This window comes from Sorex fumeus, unplaced genomic scaffold (assembly GCF_029834395.1).
Source record: "Sorex fumeus unplaced genomic scaffold, SorFum_2.1 ptg000111l, whole genome shotgun sequence".
In the NCBI taxonomy this organism is placed as follows: domain Eukaryota; kingdom Metazoa; phylum Chordata; class Mammalia; order Eulipotyphla; family Soricidae; genus Sorex; species Sorex fumeus.
Window position 1 is genome coordinate 9,713,556 of NW_026606168.1, and position 16,724 is coordinate 9,730,279.

Here is a 16,724-nt window from a genome sequence, read left to right on the forward strand (position 1 = left end):
CGGCAGGCGGTTCGACGCGCCCGCCAAGGATGTGGCTCTGCTGGGGCCCTGTGAAGTTGGAGATCACCCTGCGGGTCTCCAGCGCCACAGCCCGCGGTGGTCTTCACGCTCCCACACAACCTTCTCAGCCCAGGAGCCACGGCAGGGAGGAGGGATGGGCAGCCCGGGGACCTGCCAATCACTAGGGCCTCCAGGTCCCCTCCAGGGCACGGGCCATGCTGAGCCTCTCCAGCGGAGCGGACAGAGTCGGGGTGCGGGGCGGTGGGGACAGACGCACCGACTCCTCGGGCTCTTGCCGCTCTCCCCCTCCGCTGACGCGCAGTGCCCAGGCCACCGGCTGGGCTGGTGCCGGGAGCGGGCGCCCGGCCCTCCCCCGCGCATCTCCGCTCGCTTCTCTGCCCGCGTCTGCCCGCAGCCCCCGCCCTGTCCTCCGGGCAGCTCGGGCGCCGCCACCAACTGCCCGCCGCGTCCCCAGGCGGGTGACTCAGAGCGCCGCCGCCAGCAGCCCACGGCTGGTCCCGGGCGGGCATATAAAGGCGCCCCGAGCGGGACGCGGCGCGCTCCGAGCATGGCCCGCGGTGGCGGCGGCGGCGGCGGCCCGGGAGGCGCGGGCTGGGGGCTGCGCGGGGCGCTGGCGGCGCTGGCCCTGCTGGCGGCGCTCAACGCGGCGGGCACCGTGTTCGCGCTGTGCCAGTGGCGCGGGCTGAGCGCGGCGCTGCGGGCGCTCGAGGCGGAGCGGGGCCGCGAGCAGCGCCAGGACAGCGCCCTGCGCGCCTTCCTGGCCGAGCTGAGCCGCGCGCCGCACCGGGCGCCCGCACCCGCCCCGGAGCCCGCGGGCGCCGCCGCGCGCAGCAGGCGCAGCCACGCCGGGGAGCCCGCGCCGCACGTCCGCGCCGAGAGCCACGACATGCTGATGATGATGACCTACTCCATGGTGCCGGTAGGCGGGGGGCTGGAGGGCGGGGAGCCCAGAAGGCCCCCTCCCTGCCCCACGGGGCCCCTCCGCACCCGCCGCGCTGCGAGGGCAGCGGACAGAGGTCTTCGCCCGGGCAACTCTCCGGGGCTAGCCCCTGAGCCTGGAGCCAGCCCGCCCCCCCCTCTGTGACACGGGGCGGGAGGCTTTGCAAGTGGGCCCCACCTTCGGGGCTGCACGTGAATGAAGGGCATATGCAGCGAGTTTGGTCTTTTTTAAACTTCGTTGGCATTTTGGTGGTGGTGGCAAAAGAGTTGACTTGGTGTGTGTTAAGGGGCTGCGTAGGCCCGTGTGAAATCCGCTGGCGGCTCCGGCTGCAAACTCAGGTAGGAGCTGAGCCTGATGTGCGCAGGAAGGATTTCTTTTCCCTTATTGGTTTTGGGGGCCACACCCCAAAGTGTTAGGGGCTACTCCGAGCTCGGTGCTCCGGGGAGAAAAGACTATGCTGCGGATAGACGAGCCAAGCATCTCCCCCTCTGCCTACGGCAGAACGCCTTTAAATCTCCTTTCCTCCTAGCATCCGGCAGCCCCAGAACTCAGCCCCATCCAGAGACAGAAAGAGCAATCCTGAAAGAGCAAAGACTTTCTCCTTGGACGCCTAAGTCCGTGGTCTGGCTTTTCACAGCATAGGATCTCCATCCCGAGATGGCCCATCTCGTTGATACCGTTACCTGTAGACAATCAGCCCTCATTTTTATTACCTGGGACCCGGGTACTGAGAAGGCTGTTCCTGCATCCGGTGTTGTTGAGAATGGGAGCCCTACAAAGCTATTTTCCTACCATCCCAAGTTAAAGCTGAGACTCTGATGCAATGGGCTCTATGAAGCTGCTGCACCCAGGGCCACTAATCTAGCACTTGCATGTAGGGAGAATCCATAGTTTCTTACATCCTGGAAGGACCTTGGCTGCATTGCCCCCACCCCCCACTCTCCCAAAGAAAGCAAAAAATGATCTTTAAAGCGACAATTAAAATATCTTCTTTCCTGGTTTAAGTTGTTTGCCTTTGATAAGTTTACTCCGTAATTATCTTGCAGTTACGTTTAGACTGAAGCTCTCCATTGCACTGCCCCGATCTTTCACTTCATTACAAGGGAGATGCCAGTGCTGTCCCTATGAGCAAACTGCAGGATCCTGGCCATTCAGACACAGATTCCCTTAAGGCTTCTGCAATTGAAGCTTTTTGATTCTTATTTGGGCTGAAATGTCTTTTAAAGTGGTAATGAAGGACTATCCATTTCAGACACCTTCTGACAGAGATCTAATTTTACAGTCCTGGCTTCATTTTCACTCTTGTTGTCATTTGAAAAATCTTGGCTTAAGCAAAAATTTAAGCAAACAAACAACAATGATAGCAGAAGACTTCTGGGCTGGAGAGAGAGTACAGCAGGGAGGGCACTAGCCTTGTTCACGGCGGACTCAGGTTCAATCCCTTGCACCCCATAAAGTCCACCCTACTCTGACTAGGAGTGATTCCTGAGACTAGCCTGGCATGGCTCAAAACCCAAAAACAACACAAAAAGACTTGTATAAATTGTAGACATCTTAGAGGAACTAGCTTTCTCTTTTGTTTTCTTACTGTGTCTGTTGAGGGTTTTTTTTTTGAGAAACTTCTCTAGACGTACCTCTGAACATTGACATTTCATTTTTGTTTTTGTAGGAGTTTTGCAAGAGGTGCTCATGGATCGGGGGGCACAACAGTGTGTGCCCTGGTGCTCGGGCAAGGAAGGGCATTCTCAGCAGTGCTTGCTGGCCACCAGAGCCCAACTCAGGTGTTGGGGACCATGCAGTTCTGGGCATTAAACTCTGAGCCTTGGGCATGCAACGCATAGACTCCATTCCAGGGAGCCAACTCCCTGATCTTTAAGCTCTAAGATTTACTTTTTAATCTAATTTTGTTCCTTAATTAAATTTTTAATCTAATATTATTTCTAAGGAGAGACTTTTATGTGCAAATTACCTAACTCAGGAGAATTGAGAAACTCATATTTCAGTCACGGTGAGCTTCCACTGCCTGCCCCGTCAGAAGACAGATGCAGCCCTGCCAGGCTTAAGCATTTATAGGTTCCCACTGACTCACGTCCATGTGAGGGAGTGGGGTGAAGGGGTGGAAGGTGAGGGGGTCTGTGCATGCAGACCAGGAGAAGACAATCATTAAATTGCTGCCTTTCCCCCCCACCCCCCGCCCCGGGTATTTTCTCAAACAACAGAATTAGAGATGTTCCCCTAGGAACACCTTAAAATGCAGATTCCAGGGCCCCACCCAGAGAATTAGGGGATCTGTAGCCTCTAAACTCTGCAGTCCTAAGAAACCCCTGTTATAGGCTAAGCAGACACACACCCCCACCCAAATATTCCACAGAATCAGAGTTTTGTCTCAAATTAAGGAGCATTTATTAGCTGGCCAGCACTGCTCTTTCTTAAACCCAGTCTGGATGAGATAGGCAATCCTGAGAGCAAAAGGCTATATATATATATATATATATATATATATATATATATATATCCTGAATTTCACTAAGCAAGCAAGTAAGCAGGTTACAGAAGCAAGAAAGAATAGCAGTCAGTGAAGCGTGCATCCTGACCCAAGCCGCAACTCAGACATGGCAAAGACATGGCAAACCCTATCCCGAAAACAGACGCTACAAGTTCCTTTGTTCTGGGAACAGGGCACAGTAAATCCCATTCTTCTTTGTGTTATGTTCCCCCTTGTGTTTTTCGGGTAATTTCCTGATTTTAACGTCCCCCCAACCCCCATTTCCACCCGTTCCCACGGTCCAGCCCTGCCTTTGGTGAGTCTGAAGCAATGCTGTGGAGGAACCTCTCAATCACCGTCCTCGTGAGTGCTTGAGGCCTCTGTGGAGGGGTTCTGAAGCCTGAGACTCTGCGTTTTCTTTGCCTCCAGGGCTACCTACTCTGTCATCACTAGATCAGCACTTTGAGCTGCATGCTCCTGGTATGTGCACCCTAAAGGTGTCAAGGGGGCATCAGAGGGGAGCTTTGAGCATCCATCGCTGCTGCCTCAGTTACACCCCCATGTCCCCCTCCACAGCAGGCTCCGCTAGGTTCTTGCTTCATACCCCCGGGGTGTGCTTTGGGCCGAGCAGCCACTTTTCTTGCTGAAAGGCCTTTCCCTTTCTTCTAACGGCCTTCACAGAGTTTCTTCTTTATAGTCTTGGTGTACCCATAAGGAAACCCATTTTCAGCAAGAAAATTTCTGTGGAGCCTCTCTAGCAGAAAGTCCCATAGGAAAAGGGACATGGCGCTCTCCTTACAAGTGGCCAAACTGGGTTTGATCCCAGGCATCCCTGAGACCTCCAGGAGTAACTCTTAAGCTCAGAGCCAGGAGTAATCTCTGAGCATTGCTGGCTGTGTCCCCCAAACAAACAAACAAACAAACGGGCCACTAAGAGAAACTGTCTGGTTAGAAACGTGGAAGGTACTATCACCCCAGTTATGGATAAAGCCTCTGACCCCTCCACTCTCCAGAGACTGCTGGAGTAAGTGGAAGGGGAGAGGGGTGCAGGAACCCTCCTATCCCCAGGTCTTATTATGTCTGTAGACATCTGGGAACAAAGAAATAAGCTGTATGTCAACTTATGTCTGCTTTTCATACCCCTGAGCACCAAACTGGGAGTAGCCCCTGAACACCACTGGGGATGGGCCCAAGATAGATGCCCTCCCCCCTTGCCTCCAAATGGTTCGTTTCTTCAAGATGAGCCTTCTCTGGCTAACAGACACTTCCAGGTTCCGAACAACCCGAACAACCCGTCGGTATGGCCATTCTGGCTAGCAGCTCCTGAGCAGAAAATGCTTGTCAGCCAACTGTGAATGTAAGTCATTAAGGACTGAGGAAGCGAGTTGTTAAGTGCAGAGAGCTCGGTATGTCCCAAGCACATAATTCTTTCCAAGCAAGTCAGTGCCTTGAAGGAAAGTAATAAAAGGGCCCCTGGGCTCCAGTGAGTTAAAACAGTATAGCGCGAGTCTTCTGCCAGGAAACCCCCGCAAGAGATGCTGCTTCTGTTCTGGCTTAGCCCTGCTGCTTCTCCTGCTCTCTCGCCGCTTTCTTCAGGTTCCCACCCCCATCCCTCCACCCCAGTCTACGCTCACTTCTCACCATGCACCCCTTGAGGAACTCCAAAGGGTGCCAGGAGTTAAGCAAGGAAAGGAAGGAAGGAAGGAAGGAAGGAAGGAAGGAAGGAAGGAAGGAGGAAGGAAGGAAGGAAGGAAGGAGGAAGGAAGAAAAGAAAGAAGGAAGGAAGGAAGGAAGGAAGGAAGGAAGGAAGGAAGGAAGGAAGGAAGGAGGGAGGAAGGAAGAAAAGAAGGAAGGAAGGAAGGAAGGAAGGAAGGAAGGAAGGAGGAAGGAGGGAGGGAGGGAGGGAAGGAAGGAAGGAAGGAAGGAAGGAAGGAAGGAAGGAAGGAGGAAGGAAGAAAAGAAGGAAGGAAGGAAGGAAGGAAGGAAGGAAGGAAGGAAGGAAGGAGGAAGGAGGGAGGGAGGGAGGGAGGGAGGGAAGGAAGGAAGGAAGGAAGGAAGGAAGGAAGGAAGGAAGGAAGGAAGGCAGGCTAGACTTGCTAGATGAATACATGAGTGAATTCAGTTTTAATCTTTATAATGGGGGATGCCTTTCTGTCAAGTTATAGCAGAGAAGCCAACAGTCAGAATATTTGGATGCTATATTTGCACCTTATGGCTATGTGCCTTATTTCAACTTTGGAACTGAAATGTGTGACTGTGAGTGGAAATTCCACGTGCTGAGGGTCACAGGCAGTTTTCCAACAGTAGGGGGTGGGGGCTGTGTCCCTGAGGTCCAGAGCTCACAGTGCTCTGAGGAGTTAGCTCGTGTGGATTGTTGCTGTAAAGAGTTCAGTGGGCAGAAGTCTGTGCTCTACTTTAAGAGAAGTCAAAGATTGGCTATTTCGTGTTATCTCCGGGCTTTTATTTATTTATTTATTTAGGCTTTTTGGGTCACACCCGGCGATGCACAGGGGTTACTTCTGACTTTGCACTCAGGAATTACTCCTGGCAGTGCTCAGGGGATCATATGGGATGCTGGGGATCAAACCCAGGTCGGCCGCATGCAAGGCAAATGCCCTACTCGCTGTACTATCACTCCAGCCCCCATCTGTGGGCTTTTAAATTGACAACAGAATTTTCCTTTTTAAATGTGTAGATGGGCTGCCACAGTGTGGGGGGAAAACAACACTGAGATTTTCAGGGCTAACCTACATCCATACTCAGGTGGAGGCAATCTCCTCAGAAAATCTGAGTGCTTCAGAACACAAATGGCATCATTCTACTGGCCTGAAACCCCAGAGTGCTGGACCGCCTTTGGCATTGATGATTGAGTAGGGCTTCTTCCCTCGTGTTTGGTTTGAGTTTGGGTTTTGTTTGGCTTTTATTTATTTGAAGGTGGGAGAGTCACACCTGGCAATGCTCAGTGGTTAGTCCTGGTGGTGCTTGGGAGAACAGGTGGGATGCTGGGGGTCCAACTTGAGTTGGCCACGTGCAAATGCCTTCCCCGCCAGACTATCTCTCGAGCCCCCCGGGGCTTGGTTTTGTTGGCTGCTTCTGAGAGTCATCTCCACCTTAGTGAAGGAAGAGCTCCCATCCCTGGCTTTGGAAGCCTGTGTGCCCATTCTGTGGGCTGCTCTCAAAGAGGGGAGTCTGGATCTGCTTGGCATCAGGGTGCTACCACTGCCAACAATGCAATCTCCCAGGATGCAGCAGTGAGTGAGATGGAAATGAGTGTGGAGCTCTAAATGATCCTCTGGGATGATGGGGGCAGGGGTGGGGTAGACTAGACTACCAACAGCCATTGCGTCTGTCGCCTTGAATGCTCTGCTTTTCATGGAACCCCTGAAATGCCTGGGGTCAGGGCTGACCTCCTTCTCCCTCCCTCCGGGCTGAGTTACTTACACAGATGGAATGGAAGCGAGGGTCAGCAACAAAGGGCCCCAGCTAGTCTGCGCCATGTTTTCATGTGACCCATGGGTAGAGAATGATTTTCACCTGCACACACATTTAGAAGAGAGTGTCGGGGGCAGGGAGGGGGGATGGGGATCCGTGTGCCGTGCCACGTGGAAATGAGGTCGAACTTCAGTAGCCATAAATAAATCCTCGTGGGCTCCATGGATGTCCCTTTGCTTTCCCAGCCCCCCATGGCTGCTCTCACCAGGTAACTGCGCAGCTGGGTAGCTGCCACAAGTGCCACCCAAGCCAGCCTCATGGCCATATCGATCATTCCCTTTCTTTCAGACCATATCTGTAATCTTTCCTTAATCCCCTTTTGTACCTACCCATTAGACAGCTTTTATTTTTAATTTTTAAATTTTATTTTCACAAGGTTTTTCACATGAATTGATTACATTCAATATTTCAACACCAATCTTACCACCATTACACCATCCCACTGCCATTATTTCGAATTTTCCCACCACCACTCAAGCCTGCCTGATACAGGCAGATGCTAGATACTTTATTTTTTATTGCTTATTATGAATATCTCGGAGAGCCTGGCAAGCTACTGAGAGTATCTCGTCCGCAACGTATTTGATATGCCAAACACAGTAACAACAAAGTCTCCAATGGAGATGTTACTGGGCCCGCTCGAGCAAATCGATGATCAACGGGAGGGCCTTTACTTTACTTTATTATGAATATCATGAGAGGTCATGCGGCTGCTTTTGCGGCTGCATGCTCCTGGAATTCTAAAATTGTAAATGATTGGGGTCCAGAGGCATCTCTATAGGGAGCTAGTCCATTTTGATTGAAGATTTATTGTGAATCTCTGGATCAAGGCTATTAATGCACTGAGATGGTGCCCAGAGGCAGTTTGTGGGTGTGACAGCCAGGACCCCCAAGCAGTCAGGGAGATGGGAAGAGGTGGCCTGTCCCCGCTGCCACCACGTGGCATGGAGTCTTCAGTCCCTGCTCCCACGTACCTGGGTTTTGCTTCTGGAAGTTTGTAGCCACTGGGGGTTCATTTGGAGTGGGCGGAGAGGGAACACCCACTCCATCTGAGGTGCCCTGGTGGAATCAGCTCAGCACGGGGTCCGGAGAGATCTCCAGCAAGCTATTGTCTTCCGGGATTCATTACTGAGTCTCTCCCATTAGATAGCTTTTAACCCAAACCAGATCTTGTTGCAGACTCCGTCTGTTCTGGGCTAAAGAGACAGCTTAAGACTTAAGATACTTACCTTGCAAGCATGCTGCCCCTGTCCCATCCCAGGCATAATACCTTGACATTGTTGGGAGTAGTCTCTGAGCACTGCAGGGTGTGGTCCCCAAAACAACAACAAAATGTGATCCCTTGAGCTTCATCTATTCCTTTCAGTGAAGAGAGACATTCCCCTTAAGACTTACACCGCGTGGTCCCCCCACTGCTTATTCTAGAGCAGGCTTTGATGAGAAGTCAAGCCAGGAAAACAGGAAGTGGGAGATACACTATGGAAGCCTTGCCCCCCTGCCCCCCTCCATGCAGAGCTGGTGGAAGTGAATGGATTCATATCCACAATTGTAGACAGACACTGGGGTGTCACACCCCACACCCTGTGGCTGGTTTGCATGCAGAAGTCCTTTTTAGCTGACAGTGAAAGGTAGAGCGCAAACTTGAACTTGAAGAACAACTTCCTCTAAGGTGACATCTAGTGTGGCCAGGAGGGAGGCACCCCAAAACCCAGCTCGGGCCCTGTCCCAGGACACTGAGGAAGCCAGGGTGAGCCGACCCCCTAGAACAGCATTTGGACACTACTTCATCAGCCCACACTGTTCACATGTGTCAGATGGTGGGCAGGGAGGGAGAGCTCTCGAGGCCCATATGGCTCTGACAGGGAAACAGGAGCCAAGCCTGAGCTTCGGGACCTAGGAGAACAGGTGCTTGTGTTGACCGCACTAACAGTGGGGGACCACTGCCGCTGGCTCTGACACTATGATACAGCTTCAAGTCTTGGCTAAAAGCAGCAGAGGAGAGGGTCATGGGGAGCCGCCCACTGAGCTCGCCGGGTGCAGTGCCCATTTCCTCTGAGCCTTCCACTTTCACTCTCATAATGCAAGGGATAAAATGGATTTCTTTGCAAGTGGGTGAGGGTTTGGGTTATATCCAGCAGTGCTCAGGGCTTACTCCTGGCAGTACCTGGAGGCCCAAACTCTCCAAGTTCCTCTTCTATAGGGTCACTGATGTTAAGGTTTACAGACCAGCAAGATAGATTGTCTGCACTCCTCTGATGGGTCTGTGTTAGCTTCTGAGTAATCCTGTAATTCTGGTAGTCCTGAAAACACTATTCAAATGCTTTCATTTGGGGAAATTGAGATGATTTGACAAACCCCACTCATCACTTTTTTTAAATTTTTATTAGTGAAACACCATGAGGTACAGTTGTAGACTTACAAATTTTTGTGCTTGGGTTTCAATTATACAATGTTTGAGTACCCATCCCTCCACCAGTGCCCATTTTCCACCACCACTAATTCCAGTGTCCCTCCCGCACTCATCTTAAAGAAAAATAGACATTTCTTTTCTCTCCACATTCCTCAACTCCCCTCCCTACTTCCTCCCCACCCCCAACCCCCCTTAAGAAATCCTTGGCCAAAGCTCTGTTGACATTCAAGCTTAATTTACATGCATTTTATCTCCACACTAAAGGTCACTTTGTGTGAAACAAACTGCACTTTGCGGTGGTGATTTGACCACAAAGGGAGCATTTGTCAACCCATCCTTTGCTTTTATGAGGCCCTTTGGGTCTTAGCAATGCCAGGGTTTTTTTTTTTTAATTTTTATTAGTGAAACACCATGAGGTACTGTTGTAGACTTACAGATTTTTGTGCTTGGCTTTCAGTTATACAATGATCCAGTACCCATCACTCCACCAGTGCCCATTTTCCACCACCACTGATCCCAGTATCCCTCCCACCCCCATTCCCCTCATCCCACCCTGCCTCTGTAGTAGGGCATACCCTTTTGTTCTCTCTCTCCTTTTGGGTGCTGTGGTTTGCAAAAGAGATATTGAGTGGCAGTCATGTTCAGTCTATAGTCTACTTTCAGGATGCATCTCCCATCCTGGGAGGATCCTCCCAACACCCTTTATTTGGTGCTCCCTTCTCTATCTCAGCTGCCTTTTCCCCTAGCATGTGCAGCTGGCACTTTACTCCAAGCCATGGAGTAAACCTCCTGGTACTTGTCTCGGCTATTCTTGGGTGTTAGTCTCCTATTTTGTTACTTTATGTTCCCCAGATGAATGCAATCTTTCTATGTCTGTCCCTCTCTTTCTGACTCATTTCTCTTAAGCAATGCCAAGTTTTAAGTAGATACAATTTACTTCTAGTTTAACAAGAGACACAGAGTAATCAGAATCTGTACCCAAAGGTAGAGTTAAAACTAGAGACCCTTGGAAGACCACTGAAGATACAATTTGTGGGGTTTGTTCTGAATGCACATAGAGTCATCTCATCTGCCTCTCAAAGTGGTAGATGAAAATATCATGTTCACCAAAGTGCTTGGGAGTATTGGGGGCTCTACCGGGGCTGTATGTAGAAACTAAACAGCTGTGCAGTGCATTGTGAATGACTGTACCCAAATTAACCATGAAGAATTTAACAGAAACAAACTAATCCCCCAGGTTTCCACTACCTTCATGGTGAGTCTAGGCTTTGTCTCTTTAGAAGGCAGGAAATGCCCTCCTAATCTAACAAATGCTGCGGACCTGAAATCAGTTCCTCTGAAAGAAAAGAAGCTCTTTAGAGCATCACTTCTCAATTTGGGGCTACATGAACATAGATATAGCGGGTGGGCCACAGCTAAAGTCAAGTAGGTGAGTGATTACAGTAGAGAAACAGGGACGGAAGGGGACCCCAGGTGGCAGAAGTTTGAGAACCGCTGCTTTAGAGGTCCAAACTCACCCCTCCACCCCCAGGTCGTGGGAGGCACTTCTGGCAGTGTTCAAGGCTTATTCCTGACTCTGCTCAGGGCTCATCCCTGGTGGGCATAGGGGAACCATGCGTGGTGCCAGGAAGCATACCCAGGTCAGACGTGTGTAAGACAAAGGCCCTACCCATTGTATCATCACTCTGGCCCCTAGAAGACCAATCTTTGCAGTGAGGTGTATGAGGAGCATCAAGGCAGTTGAGAGGAGAAACACCAGTCCACAGTGAAGTGGTGAAGGACAGTTTCATGAGGAGACAGAACTTGGAACGGGCCATGGAGGGCTAGTGAGATCTGGGAGGACAAGTGTCCCCAGCATGGGTAGTAACTTGAGGTCTAGGATCAGGAATGAAGGTGGTAGCACGAGGAAGCTGGGAAAGCAGGAAGCTGAGTGACCCTTTCCACAGCGAGTTTGGATGAGAAGGGAGCCCAGGGGAATTAGGTCAGAGAGAGTCTTGAATTTCCATTTTGGGAAGTTGAGTATGAATCTGCCAGGCCTGGTGGTCTGGTAGAAGAGGGCCTGGCCGGGCAGTGCAGGAAACCCTGGGCAGCAGAGCCCCCAGGGCGAGAAGAAAGTGAGGAACTTACTGCATTTGTTTGGGCAAGAAAGTAGTCCATTCTGTGTGGTCGTGAGGTGGCATCACAAATGAATAGTGAGGTCTACACCCTAGAAATAACAGCAGGTCAGAATGGACTTACTTGGTGAGCTGGAGAGATGGTACAGAGTGCTTGCCTTGCTTGTAGCCCACCCAGATGGTGCTTAACTTGCATGTAGCCCACCCAGATGCTGCTTGCCTTGCTTGTAGCCCACCCAGATTTGATTCCCAGCATATAGTCTCCGAGCCCACCAGGGGTAATTCTGAACACAGAGCCAAGAGTAAGCCCTGAACATCCATTGAATGTAACCCCAAAAACAAAAACAAAAAAAAAAGAGAACTTGTGCTTTGTACTTAGTAACTATTGGTTATAAGAGAAAGGGTGCTGTTCCAGATCCTTCCAACACTGCGACTCTGAGAAAGACCCTGGCATCATGAACAGAAATGAGGAAGCCCCGAAGTGGGTCAGCTGAGGAGTGAATAGACTGAATTTGTGTTGGCACAGAATAAGAGCTAAAATAGAAGGGGGATTAGGGAAGGGAAACTGAGGGAGGAAGAAGTATTCCAGAAAAGGAAAGCATTCTGTTTCCCAGAACTTGTCTTCTCCAGGAGAGAGTTCTTCACGGGCCTGCATAGTAGAAGCCAGGCCCCAGATCTTGTATAATAAGCACAGAATCATCCTGTCTGTTCTCGTGGCTCTCCCTTAGCTGTACGGCCTCTGACACACCACTCGACCTTCCTGTGTCTCAGTTCCTTCCTCAAGAAATAGTGGTAGCCTTACAACTAAAGGATTCACTTTAATATTTTTGTCAGGTTCTTTGCATGGTGCCTAAAATTTGATATATGTTGGCCTATTCTGGATACTTTAGAAATTTCTAGATGCTTTCTTTCTGAACTTCAGGGAATGTTGATGCCTTGTAAATACAATGGAAATAGAATGAGAATGAACCTACCAAAGTAAGGACAGGTTTTAAGATGACTCTAAGTTTAGGATTCCCCCCCCCTTTTTTTTTTGGTTCTTGGGTCACATCCAGCAGTTCTCAGGGCTTACTCCTGACTCTGAGCTTAGGGTTCATATCTGGCAATTCTTTTTTTTTTTTTTTTTGCTTTTTGGGTCACACTCGGCGATGCTCAGGGGTTACTCCTGACTCTGCATTCAGGAATCACTCCAGGCAGTGCATATGGGATGCTGGGAATCGAACCTGGGTCGGCTGCATGCAAGGCAAATGCCCTACGCACTGTGCTATCGCTCCAGCCCCACATCTGACAATTCTTGAGGAATTATATGGGGTGCCTTGATCAAAGTAGGTCAGCCACATGCAAGGCTAGAGTTCTCCCTACTACACTATTGCTCCAGCCCATTAGTTTAAAATCTTTTATGACTGAGCCAAATATAAATACTTCTGGACAAGTATCTCCAAGAGCTATACATCTGGTTGATGAGTTCCCAAAGAAAGAACTGTATTTTGCTTATTGGCTCTGGAAAGGTTAATGATACTTTAGTTTCCAAAGATTTTCACTCACCTCCAATGGGAACTCAGGTGAATTCATTCTTTCACTGACCACCTCTTCCTCAGCCCCATCAGAAGGGAATATTTGTCAGAGCGGGTCCCATCCAGCCAATGTTCTGAAAACATTAAGTTGTTTTGTTGTGTGAGTAACTCCCTGATTCCAAAGGACCTTGTCCAGACAGCTTCTGGAGTAATTAGTGCCCTGGCGGAAAGGGTTGAGCAGAGAGGAGGATGACAAAACATCTTCACAAATTGTTTTTGCTGTGTGTCTCCCCAGAGAGTGCCCCCAGACAGAGTTTCAGGATAATGGTTTTGTTCTTCGTCCGTTCCCCCAGCATCGGACAAATTACTTTAGCCATGGTTTTTGTGTAGTACTTTTCTGATTAATAGGGTGAAGAGAACACTAAGATTTTAAAATATATATATCTAAAATTATCTGAAGACACTTGTCAAAGGGAACAATGTGAACTCACAATGTGTTACTAAGGGTTAGTGGGAGACTATGCTGTCTGCATTCCCTTTTCAGAAAGCTCCATTAGAGGCCTAAGAGAGACAAGTGGCTCTCAGCCCACTTCAGAGCACTCAACTCTCCCTCCCCAAGCCCCTTTCTGCATCACATACAAAAACTTTGTTTCTGTACAGTTATGGTCTTGAATGTGTTACCTTGTCTCTTCAAATCTCCCAGGGTTCTTTGCTGTACCTCAAGAAAGGTATTCAAATTTCTCCTCAGCTCAGTGAGTCAAGCTTAAGACTTTGCCATCTGCCCATTTCTCAAGTGGAGTTTGGGAGGTTGAGTTCTGGAGCATGCTGAAAAATATAACCCTTCCTGGGAATTCATGTCTCCACCAATGAGGAGCTGGGGCCAGGCCTTGGAAAGATGAATTCAGAGGTCCGCACCCCCACCATGTCCCCGCCCCCCGCACCCCTGTCAGAGTCACTCATTCATTTGAGCTGCAGTCACTCACTTCCAGCTACATCCCAGGCACTGTGTAGTGCCTGTGAGGCAGAATCCAAGGGAGCGTGTAAATCTCTGTCCTCATGGGCAGGCCAAAACAAAAGCAAGTAAATGAGGCCTGAGAGAGATGAGTAGTATAGTACATCATATATCACTTAAACTTGGGGTTATCATCTGAGAAAAGTGGGTCATGACATCATGGAAATTATTTCAAAGTTGTGTGAACATCATAGAGTTTGATTTCCCAAATCTAAAAGATATCACTTAGCATATCTCCAGGCTATTGAAGGTAGAATTTATTGGGACCAGACAGCTGTGTAGTCCGTGAATCAATGCATGATTCTTTGAGAAGGTGATAAGAGCACCGGTGTAAATCAGATTTCTGTTCTTTCCCTGACCATCTATCTCTTCCTTTGCCTTATCAGTATAGGCTGTTTGTTCAATCAGGCAAACAAGACAGTGTTCTGGAAACATGAACCATTTAGAGAACACTGAACTAGGTATGAGGATGAGGGTGGGGGAAACAGATGATGTGTTTAGTTATATTGGGGAGCGGGGCTCCCTGTGAGGAGGTGACATGGAGCAAAAGTTTGAAGGAGATGAGGGAGACCCTGTGGGTAGCTCAAGAAGGGCTGAGGACCGTCTGCAGAGCCTGGAGGAGTAGTGAGAAAGAAGGTCAGAGGTTGGAGGATCACTAGGTGAGGAAGAGCAAGGGAACCAGTTCTTGTAGGGCTTTGAAAGCAACCATCATTGGGACACTGGCTTTTGTGGTGGGGGGGCGCTGAGGAGCCCCACGATCTGACCTGCCTTTTCAGTGATTCACTATGATGAGACTAGACTGCGTGGGGTGGGCAGAGTGGGCCATGGAGACCTGGGAGGCCATTGAGATAAGGATGCTGGTGTCTTGGGCTGGGTAAGTGGACAGAGTCTCGACTTTGTAGGATGGTAGGGCTGAAGAAACTTGCAACATCCCAAAGTAGCAACGGAAGGGTAAGAGGGAATGAAGTGACACCCAGTGTTGTGGGTGAGCCTTGGAGAGAGCAGGGTGCTCATCGGAGAGTTCACGACTGTAGACAAGGCTGATTGGAGGGACATGTTGGGAGTTCCATTTGGGGCATGCCAATCTCAGCTTTCCACTGGATGGCCAAGAATCAAGTCTGGGACTGGGTCAGAGGCCAACCCAGGGAATAGTGAGGTGCTCTTCATGATGATAACAGTCACTTCCTGGATTCCAGAAGGCTCTAATCCAGAGTCTTTCTAATCCTTATCAAATCCAGACTAAATTCCTAAAGCTCTTTTATAAAATGGCCAAATTAAATTAGCTGATTATTGATCAGCCAAATTAAATCAGTCAACAATCAATCACAAGCCTTTTGTGCCCCAGAGATTTTTGTCTCACGTCTCGTAAATGCAGGCCCCCAGCGAATCAACTGTTTGCTGATGAATAAAGGTACTTGTAAGTCGGTCAGAAACATCTCAGAAAGAGATTTAAAAGAAATCTTAAAGCAACTGAGTAATGCAAGAGTCAGTTTAACGAAGGCTCGAATGCTCCAGGCCTGCCTCGGGTGGGTGGCCTGGGTGCGCCTGGTGGGTGAGAAGGAGGGGAAAGGAACCCTCAAGGAATTTCTTGGCCAGTGGGTGGAAGAAGACAAATCCTCACTCAGGACCAAAGCAAGGGATGAAAGGATGCTAAGAGAAGTGAACATTAAAATCCAGTGGGTGAAGAGGAAAAGGGTCTGAGAAGGAAGTGGCATTTGCACCTCGCCTGGAGGGACAAGTTGTACTTCTGCAGACCCTTGGAGGGCCAGTGGCTCATTTTAGTTGTCTCACAATACTGGTGGGCATAAAAGTGTCTGGAAAGTATCTATGTTGCCTTTATCCCTGAAAACTAATTTGGACACCGAGTTGAGAGTGTTTTCTTTCCTCTATCTACTTGGTCCTTTCCACCCTTGAGTCTTCTTTTTTGAGTCACTTCCATTGAAAAACCTGCTGCTTTTCTTCTCTGCGTTGGACACCTCCCTCCATCCCCTACCTCTTGGTGACCCTAAGATTGTCCTCATAATTTCATGTGTTAAGTGATTTTGTTATGATGTGACTTGCTTCCTGTCTCATGTGTTTGGGTTTCTTTCTTTCTTTCTTTCTCTCTCTCTCTCTCTCTCTCTCTCTCTCTCTCTCTCTCTCTCTCTCTCGTTGTTATTTTTGTAGTTTGGGGACCACACTTAGTGGTGCTCAGGCTTACTTACTCCTTACTCAGGGATTCCTTACAGTGAGATTTGGGGAACTATAAGTGGTGCCAGCCATTGAACCCCGGTCTCTGCATGTAAGGCAAGTGCCCTAGCTGGTATACTATAACTCTGGCCCACATTTGGATTTCATTAGTTTGTTGGAGACAGGTGTTAAAATTTTCACTAAATTTTGGAGATTTAGCTGCTATTATTTCTTCAATTATTTTTTCTACCAGCCAGGCCACTTAAAGTTAACTCACTCACTAAGGATGTGTTCATATTTGGTGGTGGTGGTGGGGGGGGGGGTTGCGCCACACCCAGTTGTGCTCAGAGATTACTTCTGGCTCTGTGCTCAGGGATCATTTCTGGTCATGCCCAGGGAAAAGGTATGGTGCTGAGGATGGAGGGGGAGGTCTGCCATGTGAAAAGCAACCATCCTATCCACTGTACTCTCTCTTCAGCCCCATCTATTCACTTTTTGCTAATTGTTTTTGTTTGGGGGCTATACCTGGCTATACTCCTGGCAGAGATCAGGAACCATATGGGATAG

At 49.5% G+C, this 16,724-nt stretch overlaps 1 protein-coding gene across 1 annotated transcript in view; it reads left to right on the forward strand.

The window, feature by feature from the left end:
* Positions 1-215: 215 nt before the first annotated feature.
* GLDN (gliomedin) overlaps positions 216-16,724 on the forward strand; it is a 48,434-nt gene continuing 31,925 nt past the window's right edge. Inside the window, exons 1-2 of the mRNA XM_056135375.1 lie at positions 216-251; positions 323-940. Coding sequence (XP_055991350.1) covers positions 216-251; positions 323-940 — 654 coding nt within the window. The remainder of the gene's footprint in view (positions 252-322; positions 941-16,724) is intronic.